The sequence below is a fragment of the Brassica napus genome, chromosome C4, assembly GCF_020379485.1.
Source record: "Brassica napus cultivar Da-Ae chromosome C4, Da-Ae, whole genome shotgun sequence".
Taxonomy (NCBI): Eukaryota; Viridiplantae; Streptophyta; class Magnoliopsida; order Brassicales; family Brassicaceae; genus Brassica; species Brassica napus.
Genome location: NC_063447.1, coordinates 39,723,006 through 39,738,911, shown reverse-complemented (window position 1 = coordinate 39,738,911; position 15,906 = coordinate 39,723,006). Strand labels below are relative to the sequence as shown.

Below are 15,906 nucleotides of genomic sequence, written 5' to 3'. Positions count from 1 at the left end.
AATGGTAAAATTTTTATTTTTCAAATTTTAAAATATTTTTGTTAATTTTTTTTATCTAATTATAGACACATGGATCTCATTCTATTTGTTGGGTATGATCTGATCCTCCCAAAAGGCCCACATAATAGCTGATTTGGCCCTCGTCAGCTTGCGGATGACCGATCGGCTCGACTAAAGACTGCTTTTAGTCGACTGAACGAGCGACTGCAAGCAATCGACTGAACAAGCGATTGCTTGACGCAACGGCCCGATAGCTCAGCCCAACGAGTGGAAAGCCCATTGAGTGAAGGCGAATTAGGTCATCAACTGGTCGTCTATATAAGGAGAGGTAAAGGCAACAAAAAGACCATCCGAAATCGACTACACATACTTTCGGCGGCTAGAACTAGGGTTTCATTTCTCTTTCTCGCCAACTTGTATTTTCCAGTGAATTAGCTTTCGCCGATTTGCTTTTTACCGCACATTTCCTTATTTGTAAACCGACTAAACGTTCTCTGGTCTAATGAACGTCTTTGTCTCAACCCACCGACGAGTTCTCGTCTTTTCTTACTAGTTTTCGACAGATCTCAATTCAAACACTATTCTTCTCATTTGCTTATGAATGAATAAATTTATAAAAAAGATTCTCTTTCCAATTTTGTGAGGGACGGATTGAACACAATATTTTTTGTTTTTACGATTCCTCAATTGAATTTTTATTTATTATTTTAATCATTTTCTGTTCAATTAAACTGTTACCAATTGAAGCATATATCCATACCGGAAAATCAAGATAGCTTTCAGATATTATTGTGTACGTCATTTTTGAGATTTTCCCTTTTAAGCAAAGTCATGGGTCTTCATGTTTTTTTAGTGTGTATTGGTTTAGTTGTTGAGGAAATACAACGTTGCGTGAGAATTGCAAAAGAGCAAAGAATGTTACCAAACTAATAAGTCAATATTTCTTAAATCTACAGTCAATTACAAGTTGTCGAAACAAACAAACAAAAAGGTGAGAGATACATACGTTTACGCCAAGGCTACTTACTCTTTAGACGCTGTTTCAGTCCAATGTTTCAATACTCATTCCATCCATACATATACCAAAACCACAGACTATTATCGTTGATATGACCTGAAGAAAAACAAATGGGTAAGTTGCCAAGGTTACATTGGCATAAACTGGTTACAGTTCCACCGTATTTAGTCAGATGACAACCTGCTAAGTTTAATTAACAAAATTAAGTTTAAATTAGTACAGCGTTCCACATTTCTAATCAATGTATGATGATTTCCAAACAGAACAGGGACGCATATGCATATGCATATGCAAATTCTGAGACAAGAATTTGTCAACAATGTCTAAATAAACAACCAAATAGTTGCCAAACATCATGCAAGTATCAAGAAAGCAGTATAAGGAATCAAACAAAGGAGTAAGCTTAAGGATGTATTACCGGTCTAGTTACGTCACAGGGTCAGCTGCTCGATATTCTTTGTACAACGTGATATCACATGCCCATTTCTTTTCTCCTCTTGCTCTTCACATGGGTTTTCTCTATAAGTGGAACTTGCCTCCTCATTATCTGAAGACCCTGGCCTTTCTGTTAGGAACTGTTCCCAGAATACATCATTCACCCTAGCCGGAGGTGCTGCATTTGTTAGTTTACCTCCAGCTGCAACCTCTTGTTGACCTCGATTTTTCTCACTTGCACTTGTTTCTATTGAGTTGAAGTTTAACTCGGTAACTCTTCCAATCTCCTGACTTTTATGAGTTGTCTTAGCTATCTGCGAAGCTGTCTTGTCTGGTAATGGAGCAGAAGCCAAGGTAAGATTTAAATGACAAGAAAAGCTACCATCAGTCTCCTCTGAAGAAGTTATCATCTGCTGCAAAGGCTCCGGTATTGTTTTGTCATTTAAGAGTAATATACCAGGGCATGACCCGGTATCCGCAAGCTCTAGTGCTTCAGGTGCGAATGGTAAGCCTTCTCTTCTTGTTTGTATAGTATTTGGATCACTTCCTGATAGTATTCCCTTGGGACTCGCTCCTCCTTCATTGGAACTTTGTATGCTGTGTGAAACCATGTTCATATCAGAAACGGCTGGAGAAAGCTCTAATCTCAATTTATTTGAGAAGTTTTGATGGAAAATGTTTCCAGACTCGGGTCTCGAGCTACCACTGCTATTATCCAAATGGGAATCTTCAGAAGGTGGCTTTGATTGCTCTCCTTGAGGGAGCCTTCGCTTTTTGTTGTAAGCTGAAACATCCAAGTCCTCCACTTTCCGGCCAAAGTTCTTGATAAAAGTAGGATTCCGCATGGCCGTCTCCAAAAAACTCATCAGCTTCTCCTGCCTCTTCTCCATATCCTCAACATGCTCAGCCATTTCGTCTAAGTTATGCTTTGCCGTGGACTTGTGCTGTTCGAACTTCAAAAGCTTAGCTTCGATCGCAGCTTTTTCACGTGAAAGCTTGTCCATTTGCTCTTGCAGAGCTGCTCTTTCTTGATCCACGGAGGAAACAGGTGGCTGACTGTGGCTGTGGATAGGCTTTCTTCTGTGTATATTCTTGAGAAGATGCTTCTGATCTTTGATAAAATCATCATTCGAAAATTCCCACCTCTCCGGATCGATCTTCCGGAATCCCTATTAATATGGAAGTTCCCATCAAATGATGCCTATACGCGTTCTAGAATCCAATTATTGGACAATTTCAAGAATCTTAATAATCGAAATCGAAATCCCTAACTTCAATCGAGAAGACTCACATAGGTATTGAGCTGGCGGATGAAGGAAGAGAAGTTATTGTGCTTGAAGTAGGTTGGGAGAAGTACGCATGAAAACTCCGCATGGTTCCAAACGATGAAGCTGTTGTTGTTGGAGCTCCACGATACAATCTCATCCGTCGACGAATCATCTACCATCTCGTACGTCTTTACCAAGAAAGGCGCCGGTCCTCCTGCTCCATCTCCGCCGCCGCCGCCGGTAACCGAGGCGGATGAGTTACCTAATGCGCCGTTCATCTATGGATCTAATTCGAAGCAGAAGGAAGGATGGCGATGGGGGAAGCTCGATCTCTCTCGTTGGCCGTAAATATATGCTTTTTTCATTTTTCTTTTTATTGATACCTCTTTTTTTTTAAACACTATTTTTATTGATACCTCTTTTCTGCTACTTTTTTACTAATCCCCTATATTAACTTAATTAGTTTATTATTTTAAATTTGTTCACATATATTAAATTTATTTTATAAATACGACGTTTTATATGATTATCAATTTTCAATAAAATTAAATCGGCAGTATTTAAATATTCTTTTTGAAATTTATAATTGTTATTAGATAATGCATTTTTGTATTTTACAAATATTAGTGATATTTTGGTGCTCTGCACTGGTTTTGCTAATATTATTTATTAAGTGTTTTTGAAAGATAATCTAAATAAATAGTGTACTAATAATACGTATTTTATTCAGATTTTTAAATAAATCTTTTATGTCACTTGTGGGATACTCATCTAATTTGGGCTGGATTTGAATGTAGTTGCCTAAATCTCTCTTTTGCTTATACCATTTTGGTAAAACATAGTTTTCACAAGTATTCTTATGTTTAATTTTATATACATATATATTAGCTATATTTCTTATATGCACCAAGAAGAAAACTTCAAAACAAATTCGAGCATTATTTTACTTATGTGATATTTTGAAGTTTCAAAGCATGAAATACTTTTATTTATGCTATACAAATTAAAATGTTTAATAATGAGAGAGAGAGAAAGAGGGTGGTGGTGAGAGAGAGAAACGGGGCAATGGTGCGTGTGTGAGAGAATGTGAGATATATATAAAGAGAAATAGTGACATAAATAAATAAATAAATAAATAAATATATATATATATATATATATATTTACTATTCGAGAAAAATTTTATAAATAAATCTTGTCTTCGAGTGTTATTCACAAGTTTGTCATTATTTATGTGTTATCATTACAATTCACCTCACGTAATTTTTTTAATAGCTCTCTTTAACCTAAACTAATTACATGTCATGTCATTGCCAAAAACATATAGTATATTTTTTATTTTACGCATCTTTATTCTAAGCATTTTGTCTGATAGCCTAACTACATATCTTAACCAAACGATATGTTTACTGCACTTTTAAAGGAATACGACACTATTATGTCATCTCCTTTTTATTATTTGAGGAACATTTTTATTAATTAACTTCAATCTCATATGTAATTGTCATTATGAGAGTTTTCCTCGCACAATTTTTTTAAAAAACCTCCATTGCCTAGATAAATTACATGTAATGCCATTTGACATTATAGCATATATTTTGCACATTAAACTTTTGATGAAAGTTTGTTACATTATAATAAATGGTGTTATTACGATATACAAGCTAGGAAAGTATTGTTTTTGAGAAACGGATCATTTGAATATTCAACTTCTACGTCTATATGAAAGGCTAGAAAGTTGATCCATATATTTTATCTTTAGTATTTAACGTTTTATATTATAAATCTAAAAACTATATTTAATTTGTAGCTACGTCTATATGAATATGCAACTTCTACGTTTATATGAAAAACCAAACTATAACATGAGTGTTGTATGCATATTCATATATGAAGAGCAACAAATATCGGAGAAAACATATTCATGATTTTTTGTGTGCATATTAATCCATGAAGTTTTAAAATTAAACGTTTAATATTATAAATCTAAAAAATATATATTTACTTTGTATCTACTTTTATATGAATATGAAACTTCTACTTCTATAATTATTTTTGTTATACAATACATTTTTTTTAGGAATTAGTAAGTTATTTTCATTAGTATCAATGATTCGATTATTCAAAAGTTATATAATTCAAGAAAATAAATAGGGAATCAACCCAAGAACTTAAATCCAAGTAAATAAATAGGGAATCAACCCAAGAATTTAAATAAATTGCGGATTTGATCGCGTTTATGAATATAAAATCCAATAGATCTTGATTTCTATATTTAATTGATTCTTTTTGCTAATTTAAATTTGACCGTAATTTATGCAATAACCAAAAATAGGAAACTGATATATGCAATCCTCATAACGCATTTTGGTTTCGGTTAATATAGGAAGGTTACTATAAAATTATTTAAATTCTCATGACTGATTAAAAATCACACACAAAATTTTAGGGATTTACTTAAGAAGTATTATTAAACAAGTTTTTTAAAAAAAAATTAAAAATCTAACCAATTACACAAGTTATAAATTACTTTTATAAATTTACTTTCACAAAATTTACTTCAATGACACCTAACCATTTACACAAGTTAAAAAAAAAACGAAGCTTATCTTCTATAAACATGCACAGTGTCCTTCAATCTTTCATTATATAACATGAAATATTTGTGACTATAACTTTTAATTTTCTCATATTTATAGATTAAAAATTCTAATCTTTATTTAGTCCATTCACTCCGCGGAGGGCACGAGTACTATCTAATAAATATATACTGAGAAAGACGAAATGAGTGAGACAAAAAGAGAAACAAAGAGAAACGGGGTGGCTCTGTGTGTGAGAGAGTTCGGTACACTTATACACTCATAATAATTTTTATACATGTGATATATGAATTATATTAATGCCCACACATATGTGCGGACCATCCACCTAGTACTATAGAAAGAAAATCTTTAGAAGGAAATGAGACTGTCCAGCCAAAATAATAATATTTAGCCAATCAGCTTCTAAATATTTGACATGTCAGCTTAACTAAATATCTTCTTCTTTGGGTGTACGTCGATCAGCATCGTTTCTCTCCATTAAAAGTTACATAATCGTAAGTTCACCTCTCTCTATCTGATTGTTACATTGTGTTACCCGTTTGCCTCTCTCTTACTTTCCAGCTTGTATTCCTCACAAATCTATTTAAATGACCAGACAAAAATATCTTGTCGGCTAAAACTCATATGGAGGCTGTTATCAGAGGTAAATCATTGTGGGCAAATGGATCAGACTGAACTTACTCAAGCAGAAAAACTGCATCTAATTACACAAAAAGCTTAACTTGAACAAATAACCTTAAGGAAGCTACGGGTAGGATACGTTATATATTTGTGAAAAAGTTGACCAAATTACCTTATGCATCTTCAATCTTGTACACTCGTTTATTGGAGTGGAGACATATGTGGTATTGTAGATTAAGAGTTTGAATGTGGGGCAAGAGAAATGCAAAAGAAAAGCAGGAGAAAATAGTATGGAGATTGTTCTGTATTTAGTTTCCAATCAACATTAAAAATGGAGAAGAATTAATAATAATAAAAAATAAATGGAACTGTATGCCAGACAAATCTGTGTGATAAAATATTGTCACGCAGGAACAAGAAAAAATGGGTAACCAAATGCATGGGCCCAATCAAAGCATGCTGTCTTTTAATTATTATTTTTTTTTGTTATAAATCCATGATATGGATATGTGGATTGCCATTAACCATCAGGGAGGTTTACATCTGACCCGACTATCCGGTCCGTCTACACCCGTCTCCGGTTCGTCTCATCCGTCCAAGACTAGTCAAGATGAAGACTCATTCAACCGGAGCATTTATGAGCTTTGACCAAGTCTAGATATTTGTGGTCAATATGTAATAAATGTGTAGATACTCTCCTTTGTTGTAAACCCTTTGAAACCTCCACTATATATTGATAGTGAGAGCTAATGAAAAAGACACAACTTTCACAACAACACTTCTCTCATATTTCTAACACGTTATCAGCACGATTGTGCTCTCCACCTGAGAAATCTCTCTCAGCCGGCGATCCCCTTTCCGGCCAGCTCCTCCGGTGCTCAGCCTTTGCTCCACCGGCGCTCAGCCTTCTCTCCACCAGGCCACCTCTCTCTCTCCGCCGGAAAACTCCTCTCTCTCTCAAATTCCGGCCAACTCTCAGCCTCTCTCTCACGGTGGTCCTCTCAGATTCTTGTGGTGAAAAAGGTAAACAAATCAAAACCTTGAAATCTAAAGAACACCATTATATCTGAAAGAAATCTAGGATCTATATGAATCCATAACTTATAAACAATCTATGGATTTAAAAATATTGATCTTGTTTCTATGATCCATATGATCCATATGAAACTTGATTCTAAAACTATTTGAATCCATAAAACTTAAAATTCTCTAAAGGTTCTATGTTTCTCTAAAAACTTATAAACTTATCAAAATACCTAAAGATCTACATGAATCTTGTTTATAAAAACTTATGAATCATAAAATTATTAGAGAAAGCTTAAACCTTTTGATTCAATCCTTTTGTTTGGCCATTTTACCAGATGTGATAAACATAAGTGTATAATCTGGCCAAAACAAAATTCCATCAATCCCTTGCTGTGCCATTTTCGGCCAGATCTCCTAAAATCAGTCAACCCATCAATAAAATCGAAATTAAAATCATTCATTGCATATCCTTGACTATTAATATTTATTTTGTAACTATCAAAGTTTTAAAAACCTTTTATGATTTTATAAATGCATAATCGATTTTATAAATGCTTGTTTGAATTTATTAAGTGCATATCTTTGACTGAAAATTATTTCTAAAAGTTTTATAAGCCATAGTCTTGTTTTAAAATTGATATGTCATAAGGTAGAATAAAATCTGGTTGAAATCATTTGATCATATTGTTAATTAAACCAACCATGAACCGATTTTATATCATACTGAATTTTGATCACATAGTTTGCTAGTTAAAATAAAATTTGATCTAGTTTCATCCTTGAACTTGATTCTATGATTAAATTATGTACTGATCATTTGCATACCTGATAGCATCATTTAGTAAATCATTAGATCGAACTTGAATCATCCATGAACTGACCTTTGCATGCATCCAACTATCATATTGTTAAAACTGGACATAGGTATCACATAATTGAAACCAAACATACATGTTCGCATAGCTTTAGCAATGATGATACTAGTGCGTCTGAAGTGGTTCATGTTGTTTGCATCTAAATGATTCACACTGTTTGCATATAGTTAGACAAAATCGGTTTCCATTTAAAATTTAGTACATTTGCTTTATTCAAAATTATAAACCAAGTTTTAACCGATTTTGAAAATCTACTTTGGTTTACAAATATCTTGAACATTATAAAAGTTATTTGTCTTGTCCATGATGCATTTTAATCCATCCATATTGATTGACAAAATTTTTATCTTAATACATATAAAATATTTTCTGAAAATAAAATGCATAATAAATCATCAATCTCCTTGGCATATAAATTCAAATCCGGAATTATATTATGAATCCTTACTCCTTTATGGATATTTGATTCAGATGTCGAAAATCAACAACCTTGAATATGCTTCCCTCAATCTCTCCGGAGATAATTACCTCCAATGGGAGCTTGATACCAAAATCCTCTTAAGGTCCAGAAACCTTGGTGATACTATCACTGAAGGCACTGAGCCATCAGACAAGGATAATTACAAGGCACTTGTTGTCATTCGCCATCACCTTGCTGAAGGTCTCAAGGACCAGTATCTCACAATTGAGAATCCTCTGGAACTTTGGACAGAGTTGAAAACCAGATTTAATCATCAGAAAACTGTGATATTGCCAAAAGCCCTTTATGATTGGAGAAACCTGAGAATCCAAGACTATAAGTCTGTGGAAGAGTATAACTCGGCTTTGTTCAAAATAGTCTCAAAGTTGAAACTTTGTGGTGAGACTATTACTGATGCTGATATGTTGGAGAAAACATTCTCCACATTCCACACCAGCAATGTTGTGCTTCAGCAACAGTACCGAGAGAAGGGTTTCTCCACTTATGCTGCCTTAATCTCTTGTTTGTTGCTAGCTGAGCAAAACAATGAGTTGCTCATGATGAACAGTGAGCTAAGGCCTCCTGGTGCTAAAGCATTGCCTGAGGCACATGCGGCCGTAGAGCCAAAAGATGAGACTCCAAGAGAGTCATACCGTGGTCGCATGAGAGGCCGTGGTAGATGGCAAGGTCGTAACCGTGGGTTTCAACCACGTGGCCGTGGATTTCAACCACGAGACCATCTTGGTCGCAGCCGAGGCCGAGGCTACAGCCGAGGCCGAGGCTACAGCCGAGGTCATCAAGCTAACCGTGGGTATAAGTCCGACTTCAAAACCCATGGCTCGAGCTCGACCAAATCTGCTTGCTATCGTTGTGGGATGACCAATCATTGGGCTAATAAATGCAAAACTCCCCAACACCTTGTTAAGCTCTACCAGGAGAGCATAAAGGGCAAGAACTCTGAGGCAAATTTGGTCCATTATGATAATGAGAATGATCTGGACCATAAGGATGATCAAGCCCATGACAAAGATGATCATGAGGACTTTGAGACTTCAGACCTCCTTACAAGTGGCTGAATATGAAGATTTCGATATCATATTGCTTTTGTCTTTGCATTTTGAATTCTTGATTTGGCTTTATGTTCTATGACTTTGGCAATTCTATTTATGAAATAAAGTTTTTACTTTACATATATGCCTTATACAAAGTTGAAATTATTAAAAACATAAAACAAAGCCATTAAAACATACTTTAAACCTTAAGTAATAACTAAGGTATTGACTCTTGTCTATTTTCAGAAATGAAAGAAGACAAGAACCAACTAGTAGTGGATAGTGGATCAAGTCACACTATATTAAAAGACAAAAGATATTTTGTTAACCTCATTTTAAAGAGTGATGCCTAAAGGCACGCATTTAGAAATTTCTAATGCATTATATTCTCCTAAATCAAAGAGAAATCTGTTAAGTTTCAAAGACATTCGCATGAATGATCTACATGTTGAAACTAGGGGCGAGGGAAAGAAATAATTTCTCTTGATTTATGAAAATGCCCAAGGCCATAAGAAAGTCCTAGAGACTATCCCTGCTATATCAATAGGCCTCTATTGTGCCAATATAAAATCGAGTGAGGCTAACACTTCAAATCCTAATGAGTTCAGAGAAGCCTTTAAACAATGGCATGAAAGGCTTGGCCATCCTGGCAGATCCATGATGCGCAAAATAATATCGAGCTCAACTGGCCATTCCTTGAAAGATAGGATAACTATCCCTATGAGCATTACATGTATTCCATGCTCACAAGGAAAATTAATAATAAGGCCATCACCTGGAAAGGTGAGTAAGGAAACATTAAACTTTCTGGAAAGAATACATGGTGATATATGTGGACCAATACACCCACCTTGTGGGACATTTCGATATTTTATGGTCCTCATTGACGCATCGACCAGATGGTCGCATGTTTGTCTATTATCATCTAGAAACTTAGCATTGGCAAGACTATTGGCACAGATCATAAGACTGCGAGCCCATTTTCCAGATTTTCCACTAAAGACTATACGTCTTGACAATGCAAGTGAATTCAGTTCCCAAGCTTTTAATGATTACTGTATGTCCATGGGGGTAAGTGTGGAACACTCCGTGGCACATGTACATACACAGAATGGATTGGCCGAATCCTTCATTAAAAGAATCCAGTTGATTGCTCGACCATTACTCATGAGGTCGAAGCTACCAGTATCAGCTTGGGGACATGCGGTATTACATGCTGCTGAATTAATACGCATAAGGCCATCCAGTGAACATAAATATTCTCCATCCCAATTACTCTCGGGTCATGAGCCAGACGTATCCCATATCAAAATATTTGGATGTTCTGTGTACATCCCTATTGCACCACCACAGAGAACAAAAATGGGACCTCAAAGGAGGATGGGAATATATGTTGGTTTTGATTCTCCAACCATTATTAAATATCTTGAGCCTACTACTGGAGATTTATTTAAGGCCAGATATGCTGATTGTCATTTTGATGAATCAGAGTACCCAACATTAGGGGGAGAAAATAACAAGCTGGGCAAAGAAATTGTATGGAATCAAACATCCTTATCATGGCAAGATCCTCGGACTCAATCATGTGATTTAGAGGTCCAGAAAATAATTCATATGCAAAAGCTAGCTAATCAATTGCCTGATTCCTTTGCTGACCCGAAAAGAGTGACTAAGTCCTATATACCAGCTTGTAATGCACCAATAAGTATTGATGTCCAAGATGGACACAATCAAGTGGCTACAGAGTCTAAAGCACGTCTTAAGCGTGGTAGACCAATTGGTTCCAAAGATAAAAGACCTCGGAAACTAAAGAAAGGTGCAAAAGAAACCGAGGTCATAGATTGTCCAGACAAGGCCGAAATGGCCATGCCTAAGGTACCAACCAATGAGACTCGGGACGCCGAGCCTCATGGTACTGAAGGTGCTAATGATGAGATCTCAATTAATTATTTAATGTCTGGGACAAGATGGAACCGGAAAGATGTCGACATCAATGATATATTTGCATACCAAGTAGCCCTTGATGTGATGGACTTAGATGAGGATCATGAACCCACGTCTATACTAGAGTGCACTCAAAGATCAGATTGGCTCAAATGGAAAGAAGCCATAAACGTGGAGTTAGAATCTTTTAAGAAAAGGAATGTCTTTGGATCGATTATCCGGACACCTTATAATGTTAAACCAGTGGGATATAAGTGGGTATTTGTGAGGAAAAGAAATGAATATGGTGAAATTGTAAGATATAAAGCACGGCTTGTTGCACAAGGATTCTCACAAATACCAGGCATCGATTATGAGGAGACATACTCCCCTGTGGTGGATGCAACTACATTTCGATTTTTAATAAGTCTGGCCATCAAAGAAAATTTGGATATGCGGTTAATGGATGTTGTAACCGCATACCTTTATGGTCCACTGGATAACGAAATATATATGAGATTACCAGAGGGTGTTGAGCTCAAAGCTAATAAAGGTTCTCGAGAAGAACACTGCATAAGGCTGAACAAATCCTTATATGGACTTAAGCAAAGTGGTCGAATGTGGTATAATCGCTTAAGCGAATACCTTGCCAAAGTTGGCTATAAGAACGACCCTATCAGTCCATGTATCTTTATAAAGAAGTTTGCAAACAAAGGATTTGTTATCATAGCAGTGTATGTTGATGATTTGAACATCATTGGAACCCCTGGGGAAATCGCCCAAACAGTTGAATATCTCAAGAAAGAGTTTGAAATGAAAGACCTAGGTAAAACTAAAGTCTGTTTGGGGTTACAACTTGAGTACATAAAAGGAGGAATCCTTGTGCATCAAAAGGCATATACAGAAAAAGTACTCAAGAGATTTAACATGGACCAGGCTCACCCATTGACCAGCCCAATGGTCGTGAGGTCCCTTGGAGTGGACACTGACCCATTTCGTCCTAAGGACGAGAATGAGAATGTCCTGGGTCCAGAAGTGCCTTACCTCAGTGCCATAGGAGCGTTACTGTATTTGGCTAGCCACACTAGACCAGATATATGTTTTGCCGTGAGTCTCCTAGCCCGTTTTAGTTCATGTCCGACCCAAAGGCACTGGAATGGAATTAAACATATCCTACGTTACCTTCAAGGAACTAAGGATTTGGGTCTATTTTATACCAATGAAACCAAAGATGGTTTAGTAGGCTTTGCTGATGCAGGCTACTTATCTGATCCACACCATGCTCGGTCCCAAACCGGATATGTGTTCACTCATGGTGGTACTGCAATATCATGGCGTTCCATGAAACAAACTATAGCAGCCACATCATCAAATCACTCAGAAATCTTAGCCATGCATGAGGCAAGTCGTGAGTGTGTATGGTTGAGGTCTATGACTCAACACATCCGATCAGATAGTGGAATGGTCGAGGACAATGGTCCGACCATCATATATGAGGATAATGCAGCCTGCATTGCTCAACTCAAAGATGGGTATATCAAAGGTGACCGAACCAAACATATACTACCCAAGTTCTTCTTCACACATGAGTTGCAGAAAGCCAAGGAGGTCAGCGTCACTCAAATCCGGTCAAGTGAGAACTCAGCCGACCTCTTCACCAAGTCACTTCCCACCAGCACATTCAGGAAGCTTACACAGTAGATTGGCATGCGAAGACTCAAGGACCTTCAGTGATGTCCAAATCAGGGGGAGTAATGTGTGTTGTACTCTTTTTCCTTTCCTTGGTTTCCCTTTTTACCACATTGGGTTTTGGGTTTTCCGGGAGAGGTTTTAATGAGGCAACGTTAGCACATTACAAGCCCGATATGGTTATGGCATCCAAGGGGGAGTGTTATAAATCCATGATATGGATATGTGGATTGCCATTAACCATCAGGGAGGTTTACATCTGACCCGACTATCCGGTCCGTCTACACCCGTCTCCGGTTCGTCTCATCCGTCCAAGACTAGTCAAGATGAAGACTCATTCAACCGGAGCATTTATGAGCTTTGACCAAGTCTAGATATTTGTGGTCAATATGTAATAAATGTGTAGATACTCTCCTTTGTTGTAAACCCTTTGAAACCTCCACTATATATTGATAGTGAGAGCTAATGAGAAAGACACAACTTTCACAACAACACTTCTCTCATATTTCTAACATTTTTGAGTAATTATTTTTTTATCTCTATGTATAAATGTTAAATAGTAGTTTACTTATTTTTTTCACAACAAAACATCCTCTTTAAAACTAAGTCTTTTTCATTTTAGAAATAATTTTAAGATAATTTTTTATAAAAATATATAAAATTATATATTATTTACATATATATATATATTAAAGTTTATACAATTTCATAAACACATATATAATTAATTTAGATATTCAAATTTTTATAGAATTTTTATGTAAAACATATTATACACATTCTGTTAAATTCTCAAATGAAAATTTTATTGATACAATAACATATATAAAAATCGAAATATTAGTTTTATAGTTGAACCAAATGGTAACAAAGAACCATATATTTATAAATTTCTCTACTAAATGATGATATTTATTTTTATTTTTTAAACATGATTTTTTTTTACTTATTTATAATAAGTTATATTTTAAGATATTTAATTTTCATTAAAAAAAAACTTAATATTTATTAAAATACAATAATTTATTAAATTAGCTTGATCTTCATTTGTTCTATTTGATATGCATTTGTCCTGCTTGGTCTGCATTTATTTTTTATTTGTATTTTTTTATCTATGTTACCCATTCGAAGCCGCTTGAACATCAAATGCGGTGTTGAAGAAGACGATGAAAACTGATATGTAAGTTGCATATTTTATTTTATATTTATTGGCATATAACAAATTGAATAAAAATTATACTTCATGGTAGTACAAACACTTGTATGCCATTTATTGAATTGATTGATCTAGATTTCACTGAACACAACTATGGTTTCTCTCATTCTCTCATATTTTCTATATTTCATTTTTGTTCTTTTCAAACAACCAATACTATATTTTGATCCACACGTCCGTTCAGATATTTTCTTTTAACTTTTTTATTGTCCAAAATTTATTTTATAAAAATGAATATAATATATATATATATATATATATTTATATTTATATTTATATTTATATTTATATTTATATTTATATTTATATTTATATTTATATTTATATTTATATTTATATTTATATTTATATTTATATTTATATTTATATTTATATTTATATTTATATTTATATTTATATTTATATTTATATTTATATTTATATTTATATTTATATTTATATTTATATTTATATTTATATTTATATTTATATTTATATTTATATATTAAAAAACTTAACAATATTAAATATCTGCTTAATATGTACTTTTTAATCACACAATTTGATAAGAGAAATCAACAATAATTTTATAGTGTTTTCAACAGCAATAATATTAGCTAATTTTATATTTTTGTCTTGTTATATTTTATTTCCAATAGAATCAATAATTTAAATATGCGTAAAATACATATTGACAAATAATTTTTTATTTTACATAATAATGTTTCAGTTGGTGATGTTAATTGATTATTTACATGTGTTTTAAACATTTTTAGTTTTTAGGAATAAATAGTTAGGTATTGGATGCTATTTTTAAGACAAAATATTTCACATTAATTTAAAACATTTTTAATTTATAAAATATTTTACGATAAAATATTCCACATTAGTTTAAAATATTTTAGTTAAGATTTTATATTATGATTTTGTAATAGACCATTTAACTTTCTACTTTGAAATAGTTTTATAAAAGGAATATTTGTGTTTTAAATATGGGGGATTTGCCGAAAGTGACTCAAAACTTGATTTTGAATACAAAAGTGTACCCCAAATTCAATGAAATGCAAAAGTAACCCAAAATCCTAGTGAAATTACAAACCCCCTTATGAACAAACAAAAAACATATATTCAGTGTTACCATTATAACCCTCCGTTAGAGAAGACTTACAAAAAAATATTGTCTATGATGACTTCTTTGTAAGTCTTCTCCTTTAGTAGATCTTAAAAATAATTTTATAAAAAATATTTTTATAGGTAAAAAATTGAAATCATGTAATAATAAACATTTCTCAATGATGTAAATTTAGTTCATTTGAAATTGAATTATTTTCAACATAGATGAGTGAATGTATATTGGCTCATGAGTTATTAGTTTAGGGTTTGGTAACATATGTTATAGTATTGTATGTATCTTTAGGGTTAGATTCTGAAATCTTACCTTCATTTTTTTTTTCAAATTGACCCATATATGTTTAGTATCTATCTAATAACTTGATTTAAACACTTTCTAAGTTTCTTTTAAGTTTAAGAAAGTGTTTTTTTGCGTAGTTAATTGATTTTAGGATCTGGAAGACTCACAGGAGACTTAAAAAGAAGTCTTCCGACACATCAAAAGTCTTCCATAAGTCATCCATGAGTCTTCCAGAGGAAGTCTTCTCATGGATTAGATCTTAAAAATAATTAATAAATTTTATAAAAAAATATTTTCAAAGGGAAAAAGTCAAAATCATGTATTAATAAA

At 33.8% G+C, this 15,906-nt stretch overlaps 1 protein-coding gene across 2 annotated transcripts; it reads right to left on the bottom strand.

Moving 5' to 3' along the window:
- Window positions 1-914: 914 nt before the first annotated feature.
- On the bottom strand, window positions 915-3,103 carry LOC106390395 (heat stress transcription factor A-5). Of its 2 annotated transcripts, none has more exons than XM_013830851.3 (3): window positions 2,745-3,103; window positions 1,437-2,622; window positions 915-1,198 (listed from the first exon to the last, which is right to left on the bottom strand). In XM_013830851.3, exons 1-2 carry the CDS (start codon window positions 2,997-2,999, stop codon window positions 1,450-1,452), a joined length of 1,428 nt encoding a protein of 475 aa, XP_013686305.2. In that variant the 5' UTR covers window positions 3,000-3,103; the 3' UTR covers window positions 915-1,198; window positions 1,437-1,449. The 2 variants fall into 2 exon arrangements, with proteins under 2 accessions (XP_013686305.2, XP_013686304.2); XM_013830850.3 differs by having other exon boundaries at window positions 915-1,114; window positions 2,745-3,101.
- Between the last annotated feature and the right edge of the window lie 12,803 nt (window positions 3,104-15,906).

Coding starts and splice junctions, on each gene's coding strand:
- LOC106390395 (XM_013830851.3), bottom strand. CDS start 2,999: ATGAACGGCGCATTAGGTAACTCATCCGCCTCGGTTACCGGCGGCGGC. Junction 2,623..2,744: donor TCCGCCAGCTCAATACCTAT/GTGAGTCTTCTC, acceptor CCATATTAATAG/GGATTCCGGAAGATCGATCC.